General features: G+C 32.5%; 1 protein-coding gene across 3 annotated transcripts; it reads left to right on the top strand.

The window, feature by feature from the left end:
• Nucleotides 1–615: 615 nt before the first annotated feature.
• On the top strand, nt 616–3,601 carry LOC145042547 (BTB/POZ domain-containing protein SR1IP1-like). Of its 3 annotated transcripts, none has more exons than XM_078990994.1 (5): nt 616–860; nt 944–1,013; nt 1,078–1,665; nt 2,162–2,668; nt 2,916–3,601. In XM_078990994.1, the coding sequence occupies exons 1-5, from the start codon at nt 829–831 to the stop codon at nt 3,456–3,458; spliced, it is 1,740 nt and encodes a 579-aa protein (XP_078847120.1). In that variant the 5' UTR covers nt 616–828; the 3' UTR covers nt 3,459–3,601. The 3 variants fall into 3 exon arrangements, with proteins under 3 accessions (XP_078847120.1, XP_078847119.1, XP_078847118.1); XM_078990993.1 differs by having other exon boundaries at nt 935–1,013; XM_078990992.1 differs by lacking the exon at nt 616–860 and having other exon boundaries at nt 867–1,013.
• The last annotated feature ends 12,290 nt before the right edge of the window (nt 3,602–15,891 follow it).

Here is a 15,891-nt window from a genome sequence, read left to right as displayed (position 1 = left end):
AATTTTGTCACATTAAGTGGGACAACAAAGTTTAAATTATGAATTCGCCAGGGGATCTAATATTTCTATAGATGTCCAACAAATTACATTATCGTACTTTGTAACCTTAGTTATTATTATACCAATCAAATTCGAGGATATGATGTCTAAATTAAACATGCTTTGCGCTTGATGCTTTTGCATTATATAGATTAGATTAGATGAGGATCGCCACTAGTAACAGCTAGAAGTTACCCATTTTTGTGTAGGATCTGATAAAGCTATGATATTGAATAATTTTCCAAATAATTAATGCTCAATGTCCACACATTTTACTTAACTTTGTTATACACTATCATGAGACGTTGAAGATTTTCCAAATATGGTTAGTATCGTGAATAGCTTAGATACTAATTTTCTTTAGACAAAATAATCACAATTTTGTTTTTCAAAGATCCAAAAATCAGTCACATCAAACCAAACGATTTTAGACCAAGTTAAAAAAGAAAAAAATTCCAGTTGTATTTCATTATTTGTTACAATGAAAGAAATGATATGAACGAGATTTTGGAGTTCCCCACCTAGATTTGTCGTCTGTCCTTTTTGTTGTTGGGGCAGATTTGAACTCCCCTTTTTTGGTTTGGATTTTGGCCACGTCTTTTCGAACGAAACCTTAGGTGATCGAGTAGTAAAAATCTTGGTGCTTGTAATTTGTAAAGCTTTTTTATCTTAATGATTATATGGTGAAATACATAACAAGATTTTTGTTATGATTAGTCAATTAATTATTGATACAGTAGATGTTTAGACCCCTTAAAATGCCTACCAAGAGACTAGAGTCACCAACTTATGGCCAATTCCATGAAGAAAACTAGTGATTGGTTTGCTTTCATTTGTCTCAATTTTTATTCCATACTTGTATGTTTGAATATTTAAAGAGCTTTTTTAATTTCAGTGTTAACAGGATTCTCTCCCATGAGATCCCAAGCGATGTTACAATTCACATTGGAGGTGCTTCTTTTTCATTACACAAGGTATGATTTGTGATTGTGTGTATCCTCTTGTAATTATCCATCTTATTTCTATAATTTTATGCAGTTTCCATTGGTGTCAAAGTGTGGTTACATAAGAAAAATTGTATCCAACCACAAAGATTCTGATATTTTAGTAATTGAAATCCCTGATGTCCCTGGAGGCCCTGAAGGATTTGAACTTGCTGCAAAGTTTTGTTATGGAATAAATTATGAATTATCAACAGAAAACATTTCCATAGTGAGATGCGTTTCAGAGTTTCTTGAAATGACAGAAGATTATGCAATTGGAAACCTTGTAACAAGATCTGAAGCCTATTTAGATGAAGTAGCACTTAAAACATTAGGTGGTGCTGTTACCATTTTGCAATCATCAATAAATTTGTTACCAATGGCTGAAAAAGTGAAGTTAATTACTCGGTGTATTGATACTATTGCATATATAGTGACCAAAGAAAGTGAGTTTTGCTTTGGTGATTTGGTTTCCTCTTCATCAAATATGAAAGCTATAGTTGATTGGAGGGTTGAAGATTTAATTATGCTTAGAATAGATGTATTTCAAAGGGTTCTTCTTGCAATGATATCAAGGGGATTTAAACAATATGCACTTGGTCCGATTCTAATGCTTTATGCTCAGAAATGTCTTCAAGGTTTGGTAAGATTTCTTTTTGTTGTAGGAGTATTTAAAGAAGGGTAAATTGCAAGAAAAGTTGGTGTAATTTCATTACATATCATCAAACTTTTGTTTTTCTTAATTAAAAGATTGTACGCTACTTTGAAAAATCTACCCAGTTATAGCAATCTCGTCCAAATAGAAACCTATTTTCACAGCTATATATGAGATAGATTTATCAAAGTAGCGTACAATCTTTAAAATAACAAAAAAAAAAAAAAAAAATGAAAGTACAATGTTTTAATAGAAAGAAATAAAAACCGGATGCTATGTAAACAAATAAATAAAAATACATTGTTGTTTCTTGCATTAACCGTTTGGCTCTTCACTTGTCACCAAATGACATCATTTTAAACTGGAGTTGCTATAGACTTTCTACATGAATCACTTCATTATTGAATGAGATTTTTTTCAATAGAACTCCATAGGAATCACTTAATTTTCCATTTATTCATATGTACAATTTAACATCAAACAGGAGGGTCTCGTAAAGGAGAAGAAAAAAATCGACTCAAAACAAGAACACGAAAAGAGGATAGTTCTAGAAACAATAGTAAGCCTCCTACCAAGAGAAAGAAACACAATTTCGGTCAGCTCTCTTTCAATGTTACTTCGGGCAGCCATATACCTTGAAACAACAATGGCATGTAAGCTAGACTTAGAAAAGCGAATGGGCTTACAACTCGGGCAGGCAGTCTTGGATGACATACTAATTCCATCTTTTCATTTTGATGGTGACATATTGTTTGATGTTGATACTGTCCAAAGAATCATGATGAATTACCTTGAATATGAATTAGAATCTACAAATATCCAAGAAAATAACATGGAAAAAGTTGGAAAATTAATGGAAAGTTATCTTGCTGAAATAGCTTCCGATAGGAATTTAGAATTGTCAAAATTTATGGATTTTGTTGAACATATTCCAGAACAAGCTAAGGTATCAGATGATGGAATTTATAGAGCCATTGATATTTACTTGAAGGTATGTATATCGTATCTCTTCTTCTTAACATTTATATATTATTTATATAGGGAGTCATAAAAGTTAATGTTAGGTAATGAACATTTGTTTTGTTTTTTTTACAAAATTGCATTGTTTTAAATGAGTACCATAAGCCCCACGTGATAATGGTACATATTGAATAACATTAAAGTGATTAAATGAAAACATACATAATAGTTTGTTTCTAAATTATTACATAAACCCTTATTTGTATAACATTTTACAGGCTCATCCAACATTAAGTGATATGGAAAAAAAGAAAGTTTGCAGCTTGATGGATTGTGAAAAGCTTTCACGTGAAGCATGTGCACATGCTGCCCAAAATGACAGGCTACCTGTGCAAACTGTGGTTCAAGTTCTTTTCTACCAGCAACAACGCTTAAGAGACACCATGGGTGGTGATGGTCTAATAGCAGTTGAACCCTCCACCACCATCACCACTGCCACCACCACCACCACCAACAAGCCATCATCCCATGAGCTTTCATGGCTAATAAAAGAAAACCAGGACATGAAATTTGAGCTTTTAAATATGAAAATAAAGTTGAAAGAAGTGGAAAGATTGGCTAGTGAGAAAACTATAGTTAGTAGCCCGGGTTGTGCTCGTTATTCTGCTGATAAGCCACTGTTTCCTCGCAAATCTTTTTTAAATTTTGTGTCGAAAAAGTTGGGGAAGCTTATGCCACTTCTACGTGTTGATGGGGTTGTACCTTTGAGTACAAGAGGCAGGAATAAACCAAGTAAAGAGAGAAGACATTCAATGTCTTGAGTCGTTTGGCAAGGGGATTCTCGATTCCATGCGTTTGATATATTTGTGTGATATTTCTTTAGACTTTGTGTGATCATTATAATCATATTAGATATATGTGAATCAAATTTGATGAATAATATACATATTTTGAGTGTGTTTAACTCTAATTACCACATCAATCATGAACCGTTGCTTGCATGTTGACACAAATTAAGAATTGAACATTGAACATATAATATAAAACACTTAGGTGCCTTTGATTGTATTTTCCAAGAAAATTCTTTTAGAAATAAAGTTGGAGTTTTTTTTTTTTTCGGTTTTTAATAAAACTTTTTAAAAACTTGTTTGGTTAGAATCAATGAAGTTTTTATTTTTCATATTAGAAATTTAGAAAATTGTTTTATAATTTACACATAATTTGGAAAACAAAAGTTTTTTAATTTTGTTTTTGAAAACTAAATCAATCACACATGATTTCGAAAATTTTAGTCACTTAAAATTTTTCCACAACCAATGATGCCATAGATATTTAGCGATGTGATATGATTTCAAAATTTTTAAACTTTCATAGAAAATTAGCAAATTTTCCACAACATGCCATAGATATTTCCTGATGTAATACTATCGATGTGATACGAGGCCTAATTATAATATATAAAAAAGCTAGTTCCATGTGTCTGATATGTTTGAAATATCCATTGAGAAAATAAACAAGTCCATATTATATTATAACTCCACTAAAAAACAAAGTTGGGTCCGACTTTGGTTTTCACCCTCTACTTTGATTTATTTTATTTTTTGTTCATCCTTTTTAACGTTTGTGGTTTGCAATTTAACCGGTTAATTTAATTTTTACAGTTGTACTTTGATTTACTTTGTTTTTTTTACACATCCTTTAACTTTGTACTTTAATCTGAAACAGTTTTTTAATTTTAATTTTAACTTATTTAACGTTTTTAGTTATACATAAACTAATCTGAAATAGTTATATGCTAATTCATAATGGGTTTTGTGTTATACATAGGTTAATTGGAATATGTAAATGAATAATATTTAATTGTTATATATTTTCTATCAAAAAAACAATTTATTCGAGCAGAACGTTAAAAAAAATTCTAAAATCATTAAAACAAATATAAAAAATTTAAAATTACATAATGTATTAACGACATTAGATAATGTATTTAAAATTAAAAAAAAAATCTCAATAATAACTTTAAAGATGATAAAATAAATAAATACAATTGTTTTAACATAATTATATTTAATATTTAAAAATAAAAAAATATATTAAATAGATAGAAAATAAGTAATAATTTATAAATTAAAAAAGGCTTTTCATTTCTTAATAATTCTATACAAAAGGTTAAAATTATTAAGTCATTATTATAGTTATTTAAAAAAAAATAAAGGGAATTCCCTCGCTTTGCTACGGGTCGGGGATTTTCCCCCTCTCTAGAACTTACAAACTTAAACCAAAACTAAAATTAAGCAATATTTTAATTTTGTTTCAACAAATCATCAAACAGAAATAGAAGAAAAATGAAATTTTTATTTAATTTACTATTAAGAAAACATAAGAGATTAGTTTATAAGCCTTCAAAAACTGTCATTACCATATTTGAACTCTGCAAAGATACGTGTAATAATCACTTTTTTCTGTAATCAAATCATAAACACATTAACAAATCAATTAAAGTTTAAAAGAAAATAAATATGAAAGTATAACATTGTAATAAGAAAATCTAAGAGCACAATACCATTATAGAAAAAAGAAAAAAAAATACAACTATTTCTTGCATTCAACCCATTATATGTTAATAATGTAATTATAAAGTACAATCTAATGCACCTTCACTTACTTGTATATCCAGTGGCGAATCTAGAAGCAAAATCAAGGTGGTTCCTTATATAAATGAAATGGAAAAAGTATGAAAATGTAGGTCTTTTGACAAAAATAAGGTAGTTCCTTATTTTTTTTATATAGAATTGTTGTATTAAAAAAGAAAAAAGGTAGGTCCAGAACCCACCTTCACATAGTGTAGCTACGCCTCTGTGTATATCATATCATTCTAGTTTCATCTCTTCCTATTATCATAGGAGTTTTATTTAGCAAAATAACGAAAAAAATGAAAGTATAGTGTTGTTTCAAACACACACAATCGCATACACGTAGTGGTTTTTAGCCAAAATAACAAAATAAAATAGAAAGTACGTTGTTGTTTAAAGCACACACAGTATGTTTTGTAGTTTTGTGTGGTGTCATTTTAAAGTAACTTAATGTCTCAAACAAACACTTTAAGGTTTATCTTTCTTTTATATATATATATATATATATATATATATATATATATATATATATATATATATATATATATATATATATATATATATTTCTATTATAAATTTTGGCTTTCAAAAAATATCCATTTATGACTTTGTACTTTCTTTTGTAATATAAGTACAAAGCTATAAACGGATAGTTTTTGGTCAACATTTTTTGAGTTATCGCTTACATATAGATAATATTCTATAAAATTTACTAAAAATAATTAAAAAATATGTGTGTGTGAGAAGTGAGTTAAATATGAAATGATGTACCTTTTAAAAGATCTTGAGTTCTTCATAACTATTCCACTTTCTGCATCATCCTTCTTCTTTTCTATCGTTGTCTTGATACGGTTCTCGATAATCTCTTCTACCTGCATCATCTTTCTTCCTTTCTATCGTTGTCTTGATACGGTTCTTGATAATCTCTTCTACCGGTCTCTGTTGTATATATCCAATATAAAATATGAAATCAATTAAAATCACTAAAATTAACAATTTATGTAACATTATCTTACTAAAATGGGTTACTATTTTGAGGCACCCTCACTACATCATAAATATTAACTTTTGGGAATTAAAAGAAACACCAAGATCCAATAAAGATTTTTTTTAAATGTATTTTGCAGCATATTCGTTTGGCATCACCTTCTTTCTATTACTTTCTTCCATATTCTTATAAATACAAATAATATTATCATTACAAAAAGTAACAAAGCAAAAAACATATTTGTAACGCCGTAGATTAGGGTTAGTCAATTTAAAGACAATAAGCGTCAAAAATAACTTTTTGATGGAAGATTATTTTAAAGGAATAATCTTAACTAAGTTGTAGTATATGTTACAAGGATTTCGTACATATAAAGAACGCCGAAATCCGAGTTATAACGAAGAAGTTATGACTTGTCGAAATTTCGCGACAGAACCGGCACGACGCTGAATGACGTAAAAAGTGAATTTACGTTAGAGCGATATTTAGCCTTAGCGATCTAAATGAAAGTCGTAGAGTTCGTTAAACAATGAGCGTGCATAAAAAGAACGTCCAAATCTGACTTCGTATGAGGAAGTTATGATTTTTCTAAGTTTCGACTTAGCGGTATGCAGCCCGAATACTCGATTTGAGATCGAGCGGTTTTTAGCCAAAACAATATAAACGAGAATCGAAGATCTTGTTGATAGTAGTGCAACGGTAAAAAGACAGACGAAAATGAACGTCGGATGAAGAAGTTATGAATTTATAACGGAGTTTTTTTATCCCGGCCTACTAAAAATAAATAATAAAAATAAATTCAAAATTAGCTGACGGAGTCTAAATGAAAGTTGTAGAGTGTAGTCTCACTTACGCGTGGATATAAAGGACGTCGAAAACGGAGTTCGTATGAGGAAGATATAAATTTTTGAAGTTTATTAAATAATTAAAATATTAAATTTAATTATAAATTTCAATATCATCCAAATTGGGGGGGGGGGGGGGGGGAGTCATCGAGCTTATCCAGGTTACACCCAGCGTAATTCGAGATTTCATCCCCTATAAATAGATGTCGAGTGCAGTCGAGTTTTGGTTCTCCATTCTTCCCTTTCTCTCGCGTTTTTACCTCGTTTTTGTGCAAGAAATACCCCGAAGTCCCGGTATCATTCCCGAGAAGTGAAATTCCCGAGCTGAAGCTCTGCCCACGAGAAACCAATTTTTGTGAAGATCTTCCAGATCTACCGAAGAATACTACTTCTACAAGCCGTAGTGTTGTCCGATCATCTTCTGATCAAGTGAGTGTATAGTTACTTTCTTCTAACACATAAAAATAAATTAATAGATATGAAATACGTGCTATGTGTTATATATTATTTGTTTGAGATGGGCTTGGAATTGATGTTTTTATACGGGTGTTAAATGATTTAAACAGTGTTTGTATTTATATCTACAAAAAGGTTGGGTAGAACATGGGTAGATGGAATAGTTGGTGACAATGCGACTTCGTGCCTATTGAGTAAGCCTTTGTGACGAGGCGACTTTGTGCCTATTTGATAAACCTTGGTGACGATGTGACTTCGTGCCTGTTGTGTAAACCCTGGTGACTATGAGACGTAGTGCTTATTGTATGAACCCTGGTGACTATGTGACGTAGTGTCTGTTGTATAAACCGTGGTAGCAAATGGACTTTGTGCCAGTTCCTTAGGTAAATCCTTAGGAATGAATGAATGAAGGATAGTTGGTTCTTAGGGTAAACCCTTGAGAAAATAAAGGATATATGGGGATGGGTATTTGGGCTGATTGTTTGATAATTGAATATAATAAATGTATTATTGTGGGTTGAAAACCCTATATGCTCACCAGGCTCCCAAGCCTGACCTACTCAGTTTTCTTTGCATTACAGGTAATGGCACAAGGGTATAATTTGGTGGACTTAACGAGAGATTTTGGATTATAGTTCAGTAGTTATAAATAACTATTGTAAGGTCTATTTTATATTGTTTATGCTTTTGGTCTGTATCGGAACATGATATCCCGAGGTTTTATTATTTAATGAAAATATATTCTCTTGAGAAACTTTTTGATAAATTTTATCATATTTTGTTTTGGGAACAAATTTCGCAACTCTTTTAATCAAATAATTACTCTGATTTTATAAAACAAAGCATAAACAGTTTGGTCTTTTCTGGCCGTGAAATTGGGGATGTCACAATATTCCCTTTAAGCATGGCTAAAAAATGTGATACATTTATGTAGTTGTATCGATGAGTAACACCTAATATATTCAAAAATTATCTTTTATATTCATGTATCCTCTATTTTCACATCAAGCATTGCATCCAAACCAACCTACAATTACAGTTTAAAATGCATTGTAAAGAAAATAAGTAAAAGTGCATTGTTATTTGGCAAAAAGGAAAATAAGTTATCAGAAACCTTCACTCCGGTCATTGTTTCAATGTATTCAGCAAGCCGCATTTTATTTATCTTCTTCACCTAAAACATGAAAAGTATTTTTAGCAAAACATGAAAAGACATGGTAGTGATACTTGTAAAAGGAACCAAATGAATTCAAGACCTACCATTCCTTCATGTTGTAGCTCAAGATTTGATGCATGTTTTTTGAGACATTCCAAAATGTCAACATGACAGATCCAAGATTATGTTCCTAACCACTTTGAGATAAGAGCACACAATGAAGGATTGTTACTACAATCCAACAGACGTTGAAATAATTTAAAAAACAACCATGTTATCTTATGGTGTTTCTTTATGACTCAATACATAAAGAAAAGCATGTTTTCCAAACATTCTATAAAATTTCCCTCTTTTGATATGTCCTTCCATTTTCAGATATCTTTTAAACTAAGATAACACTTAATGAGGAAACCAAAGAGAAACAAGGTGTAAGTATTTGTCAAAAGAATTCACATGAATGAAAAGTTTATATCATATATAATCTGTCAAAAAGGGTACATAATTAGATTCTCCATCAATTGGTATTACTAAATGAAAAAGAAGAATTGGCATCTGTGACATTAAGAATATGACCCTATAATAAGTATGTACTTGAATTCATCTAGATATCAATACCAATTAAAAATTGGAGTCAGGGAAATATACACAACCTTTATTTCAAGCATCATCCATTGAATCAAAGCTATAATGTGTGTATTTTGAGAGGTTATGCACATAATTTGGATGAAAAGGTGTAGAAAAAATTTGATTCTCCCTCGTTCACACCTAAATGTTGTTGTCGTCGGAAACCTGCAACCCTAATTTTGCATTAGGTTCGCCATATTCTTTAAGCCTGCGTTTTGGTGCAATGTGATTCACTCGGGCCCCTGACACTATCAGCAATTGAGTCTAGAAGTTCATTGTTAGATACCTTGTGGTAACCATCTTCTTCCTCCTGATATCAAATCAAATTGAATAGAAAATATTTTGAAGATTGATGATATAGGCATACCTATACAAGGAAAAATATGAAAGTGATATAATATTGATACCTTGTTGTTAACAGTGCAGGTGGTTGTTATTCTTCGTCTTCTTCGTCGTGAAGGTCTTGAATGTCAGATTCCACGTGTTGATGGGATGTTGAGGGTTCAGCGAAAAGGTGTTGTAGAAATGAAGAATTTGGAGCAATGGAGATAATAGGAAGACAGTGAAAAACATAATGGTCGTGGCAGGTGGAGACCGGCCTCCGTCTCTCTCAAACCCGATAGTGAAAAAGAGTGAGGGTTTATCGTGTAACAGAATAGGAATATGCAGGAATAGTCTGGAAGAAGCCAGAAAGAAGCGACCCCCCGAACCCAGTTTGATAGAAATAAACCTGTTTGGAAAGAGTACAGAGGTTGAACCTGTGAAGCACAAAGAATACGACCAAAAATGACAAAAAGGTCAAAACCTTGTGGCCAATATCGAAAACCTCAAAAGGTTGTGGCCAATATCAAAAACCTCAAGAAATGATAGTACTTAAGGCAACCCTCTTTTAATATATATATATATATATATATATATATATATATATATATATATATATATATATATATATATATATATATATATATATATATATATATATATATATATATATATATATATTTTTAAAACCCGTTGAATCCACGGTTAAAAAAAACATTGTTAATAGTTTTAAATCATAATAACTAATCAAATATTTACAAAAAAATTTATTAATTTATAAAGATAGATATCTAAACAAGTATAAATAAAAAAGATTTTTTCTTTTCAAACCATGATAAATTAATCATGTCAAAGTTATGTAATAATTTTAAAAAAGAATTTAACACCCATACCATATAGTGATGTTAATTCACATAACATGGCAAATAAAGTATAGCTATTATAACAACAAAAAACTCAATATTCATCATGCATCTCACATTTTGTAAAAGACATGTAAAATTTAGTATGAAAATAGTTATAGGAATCGGTAACAAAGCTCTTCAAGCAATAAAGCATAATAAAAAACACCATCAGTGTTGTTATTTATCACTTCTCTCTTTAAATTCCTAATTAATATGAAAAAACCCAATTCCACTTCTGAATGGCAAGCACATGAAAGTACAAAGCTATAGTTTAAATTTTACAACATGCAATGTCTTAGGGGAAAATAATTGATTGTATAAACCTAAAATGATTAAAACTCAACATCCAAATAAAAACCAAAATTTATCATCATCAAAAGATAACTAAATCAATCAGTTACATGAAATAGATTTGTATTTTTGTTTCATATATTTTATACGTTTGTAGGTTCTTCACTTGAAGTTTGATAAATTATGACAAGATTGGTTAGCAATTATCTTTTTTAAAGCTACCATATCGTTAAACAGCTTACCGATATCACATATCTAATTATAACTTCAATAATTTAATACATAAACTTGACCTTTTTATTTAATTTATAGTTTAATAACATGTAAAATTGTAGTTTGGGATTTGAGTTCTCTTTCAAACTTTTTCTACTTTTGTTAATGAGGTTCATTCTTCGTGCTTATCTACTGTTGTCAGAAGAGCACTACCAAAACTTTTATCCTTATTATTCACGGTTGTTGCTTCTAGATGTTATAATTTGGTGTAGACACCTTCATACTTTGCCATCATAACTGGAAGTACATTTGCTTCAACACCTACATTAGCATCATGATTAGTGCATCTGAAGGTCATTAACATCCAAAATCAATAATTATGCATTGCTATTTCTTGTAGACAACCCTAAAATATAACCCAAATCAATATATTTTTCAGTAATTGGATCAAAATTACTACTTTTACTCTTAGATAACCAGTTATGTGGACAATAGACCGAAACTTGGTAAATAACTTAAGAAGCTTGGCTATATTGAAAATCAAAGTTGCTTCTTTTATCTTGTGACTGTAAACACAATTCTAAAATCCAAGGATGTGGTCACCGCAAGGTCAATTAAACATAAAAGTTGGTAAATAATGTTTAAGAAGCTTACCCATAAGTACAATTAAATACAAAAATGATCTTAAATTGTCTTAGATTTAATACACTGTGATTTGTGGAGACTTTGTCCACTTATGTTCGAGCACTTTTTTGCTTTCTTTCATCATAGAACTAAAGATTCTATGTTGCATGATTAACCAAATAAAAAAGGTTAGACACATTCAAATGGTTTATTGTCTAAGAGTTTACTATGCTAGTAACCATTTTCTTTTCTTTGAGATGCTCGAATGGAATCGCTTGTTGAACTATCATATCCGTATTAAAACATATAAGTTTTTGAAATAATTAAATCGGACATGTATCGATGTTTATTATGTTGCTTTTAAGCTATATGAAATTTCTGGCTGGGATCTAAAAAGGTAAGAAATAGCAAAATAATGTTTACTAACTTTAATGAACAATAAATTTTGCTACTAAAGTATCCATAAATCGACAAACTACTTCTAGTGTCACAATTTGTCAAACAATTAGCAGGTGAAAGACGTATAAGTTAAATAAAATAGGGATCCACCAGTTACATATACCACAAACATTCACTCAACCTGCACAATAAATAATCAGTGAAAGTCATTCATACATTTCAACAAATACCTTACACTCAATATACAAAACCAAAATCAAATGTGTTGTAGGAAACCAGAATAAATCACGAACAATAGAGACTCATGTGATGTAAGGAGAATTCCATGCCTATTTGTTCTACATTCACCAAGACTTACGTCTTGCAAAGCAGGGCCCTTGACTAATTTTTTTTGCTTCTTATTATTAAAGAACCAAAAAAAACATACAACAATCAAGCATACAAAAAAAGTGAGTAAAAGAATGCTATTAAAAGTTCAACTATTCTACCAAGGATTTGTCAGTACTAAACCTTATATAAAAAAAGTATACAAACTGGTTGCTTAAAACACACATATTTTGAGAGGATGACACAAAAACAACCACATAAGTATTTGATGTACAAAAATCGTATAGAATAAGAAGAAATTTGATTACTAACCTGAAATCAGTGGGTTAATTAGAATAACCTTCAAATCGATGCCATAAACCAAATGTACTTAAATTGATGATTATGTTGAGAGACACGATATTCAAAGAGACAGACGACGAAGTCTATGGGTATCGTTTATAGGGAGAGTTGCCCAACTTGATAGTCGTTGAATATCGTTTATAGAAGCAACAAAAGCCCAAACCGGCAACAAAACTGATGTTATCACTTTAGTATACTAAATGAAACAATCAATTAGAGAGAAAAAGAATCAAAACATGAGGATGAACATGATTGCAAGAAAAAAAGATGAAAGGGAAGAAGAAAAAAAAGGTGATTTACCTTTCTATGTGATTAAGCCGCCTCTATATGTACAATCTGAAAAAGATAGCGGATGTGATTTTAGGTTTTAATCAACTTCCTACATTCAAAACAAACACAATTTTGAGGGGATAATGAGAAAAAACAACATCAAAGTGGATCAAATCAACTGACATCTTCATTAGTCAAAATTATGGCATCAAATAAAAAAAATGCATACTTAAGAATCGAGAAAACAAAATTAAATATGCACCAAGTAGGGGAATAGCTTCATCCTCTCGGTGAATGCGATGGCATACTCATCCACACTAATCTTTCCTTTCTCCAGGTTCTGAAATTTGTTGTTTAGGTCTATCAGATCTATCTCTGAGGAGTACTATATTTTCAGTTGCTCTATGAATGCTTCCTAAGACATCCGCATGGCTTCTCCCCCTGGCATTGTATCTGCCAACAACTTCCACCAAATTAAAACACCGATCCTTAGTTTTCTGACTACAAAGACGGTCTTTTTCCTGTCGTTATAGTCACAGTTCTCAACCACCATCTCCATTTTGAAGATCCAGTCCATAATCTCAACTAGCTTCGGGCTTCCTGAAAGGCTTGGTGGCTTGGCACCCAAGAAGTTCTTATACATTCGTACATCCTTGTCGTTTCCTCTCTCCGGGCCTTTCCTTCGTTCTCCTTGAGTCCCAACTTGACTCACAGGGTGACTATAGTTCCCTTCCTCCGATTGCTCGGGAATCAGCTTAGGTTTGCTCAATGGGCATGGTAGGTTCGCCCCTATTTTTATGCAACATCCTCCTCATTCCTTCCCTTTGTTCAACTAACGTAGCCCGGATCATGGCTTGTACTCCAGCCATGGTGATTGGTTCAGGTGCAACTTCTACTACAATAGGTATTTTCTCAATCGCTAGGGGTTGTTGATTCCTATTTCCATTTGCGTTCCCGACTCCACTTTGGGTTCTTGCCATTTCGATCTATACATCAATTCAGACGTTCGGTGTGTAATGACGAGAATTAAGATAGGAAATATTTTATTTACAATCGACGTGTAAATCTCCCTATTAGTCCGAAAAGTTACATGTCAGTTCTAATACCGTAATTAAATGTTTAAAAGTCTGAACACGTAAAGTTTCCAGATTCGGTCGACAACAGACCATGAGATCCGATCATACATTTAGCATCATAAAGCATCATGAATCATTTAGCACATATGAAGAACATGAAGAACAAACCCCCAAAATTTTAGCTCCAAACTTGATCAAAAACTCGTTTTTATGAAGAACACGAAGAACAAACCCCCAATATTTTGTCGAAAATATCAAAAAATGCCAAATCCTTCAAGAAAAAATGCAAAAATGTTCAAAATCTTTCCAAAATGATTGATACAATCCAAGCTCTGATACCAACTGTAAGTCCCCAATTTTGTTGGACGTATCAATCCGATCCACTTGATAATGCAAAACCCCAATCAAGTGGATGATGCAAGATCAAATGGAGAAGAAGAAGAAGAACTTGATGAATCTTGAATGTATTAATCATCTGAATGATGTTCCAATACACAAGATCCAAAACACACACTAGTTCTCTTTCTAAATTTCTCTCTCTAGAACACACACATGTGATAATGAAAGCTCCCTTGAAATATCGATTCTCCTTACACTCCTCACCCTTTCCTCTATATATAGGTATGGACCCAAAGAATAAGGTCTAAACCGAAAACCCAATACCCAGACCGAAACCCCATGAGTTTTCGGTCCAAGTTACAAATAAACCCATGATAGTTTTCGGTCCTGCACCGAAAACTACAAAGGCCTAGAAAAGCAAAGTATAAACCATATTTTAGACCCAACATGACTTAGTACATTAAGTCCAAACATACAATGAAATCGGGCTTGAGTCATAACTTCACTCCAATGGTCCAAAAGGCAGGTCCCGAGAAGTCCAAACCAATCATCCCAAAATTAGGGTTTTCTAAACCCTAATTAGGGTTTCCAACCCATTACAATCCAATTAGGCCCAAAAGCTAAGTCCTTATGCCCATTATGGTTTCATTAGGACAGTTAGGGTTTTCCTAAGTTGGGCACCACCCACTACCACCTTGGGTAGTGGTGGTCAACGGCGGCACACAACGCCTGCCACTACCTCACGGTGGTGCTTATGGTCTAGTCCATTTTTGTCCAAGCATCCCAAATGAAGTCTAAACACAAACAAAGCACACTGCCACCCAACACGGCGACTGGTGGTGGTAGGAGGTGGAAGCCACCACCTCATGTTGGTGGTTATGAGTTTTCCTTTCATTATTTCATCTCGATTACAATATATAACACCAAATCCAAAAATAAAAACACACACACACACACTAGATAAACACATACACACATAGAGCCACCCTTGTGGTGCTCAGCGGTGGTACGTGGTGGTGGTGGCTTTTCCTTGATTTTTCAGCCACACAAACCCTAAGATAATGACACATCCGCTACAGATTTACGAGATGCACCCCCAACCACCCGTCTGGTGGCATTTGGCGACGGCGAATGCATGAAACGACAGGCAGCAGTGGCACCGTCGGCGGCAACCACCATGGTTAGCAACCATGGTGGTTCCCTCGGGCTTTTCTGCCAATCGAGCACCCCTCTAGACTTCATGGTGGATAGCAACACACGAACGAAGTCATCTCCGATTAAGCTATATTCAAGATGACGACGACAACAGTGGTGGCTAACGAAAGGAATAGAAGAAGATGGTCATAGTGGGTGTTCCCGGTGGTCCTCGTCGGTAGCTTCGTCCTCAACAACAATGGCACAACAACAGCAGGAGGTAAGGACCCGACAACAAGATCTCCCGCTAT

This window comes from Lactuca saligna, chromosome 4 (genome assembly GCF_052625555.1).
Source record: "Lactuca saligna cultivar CGN05327 chromosome 4, ASM5262555v1, whole genome shotgun sequence".
NCBI lineage: Eukaryota > Viridiplantae > Streptophyta > Magnoliopsida > Asterales > Asteraceae > Lactuca > Lactuca saligna.
The sequence above is the reverse complement of the archived record's forward strand: the minus strand, read 5'-3'. Positions and strand labels throughout refer to the sequence as shown.

Coding starts and splice junctions, on each gene's coding strand:
- LOC145042547 (XM_078990992.1), top strand. CDS start 900: ATGTTTGAATATTTAAAGAGCTTTTTTAATTTCAGTGTTAACAGGATT. Junction 1,666..2,161: donor AGAAATGTCTTCAAGGTTTG/GTAAGATTTCTT, acceptor AACATCAAACAG/GAGGGTCTCGTAAAGGAGAA. Junction 2,669..2,915: donor CCATTGATATTTACTTGAAG/GTATGTATATCG, acceptor AACATTTTACAG/GCTCATCCAACATTAAGTGA.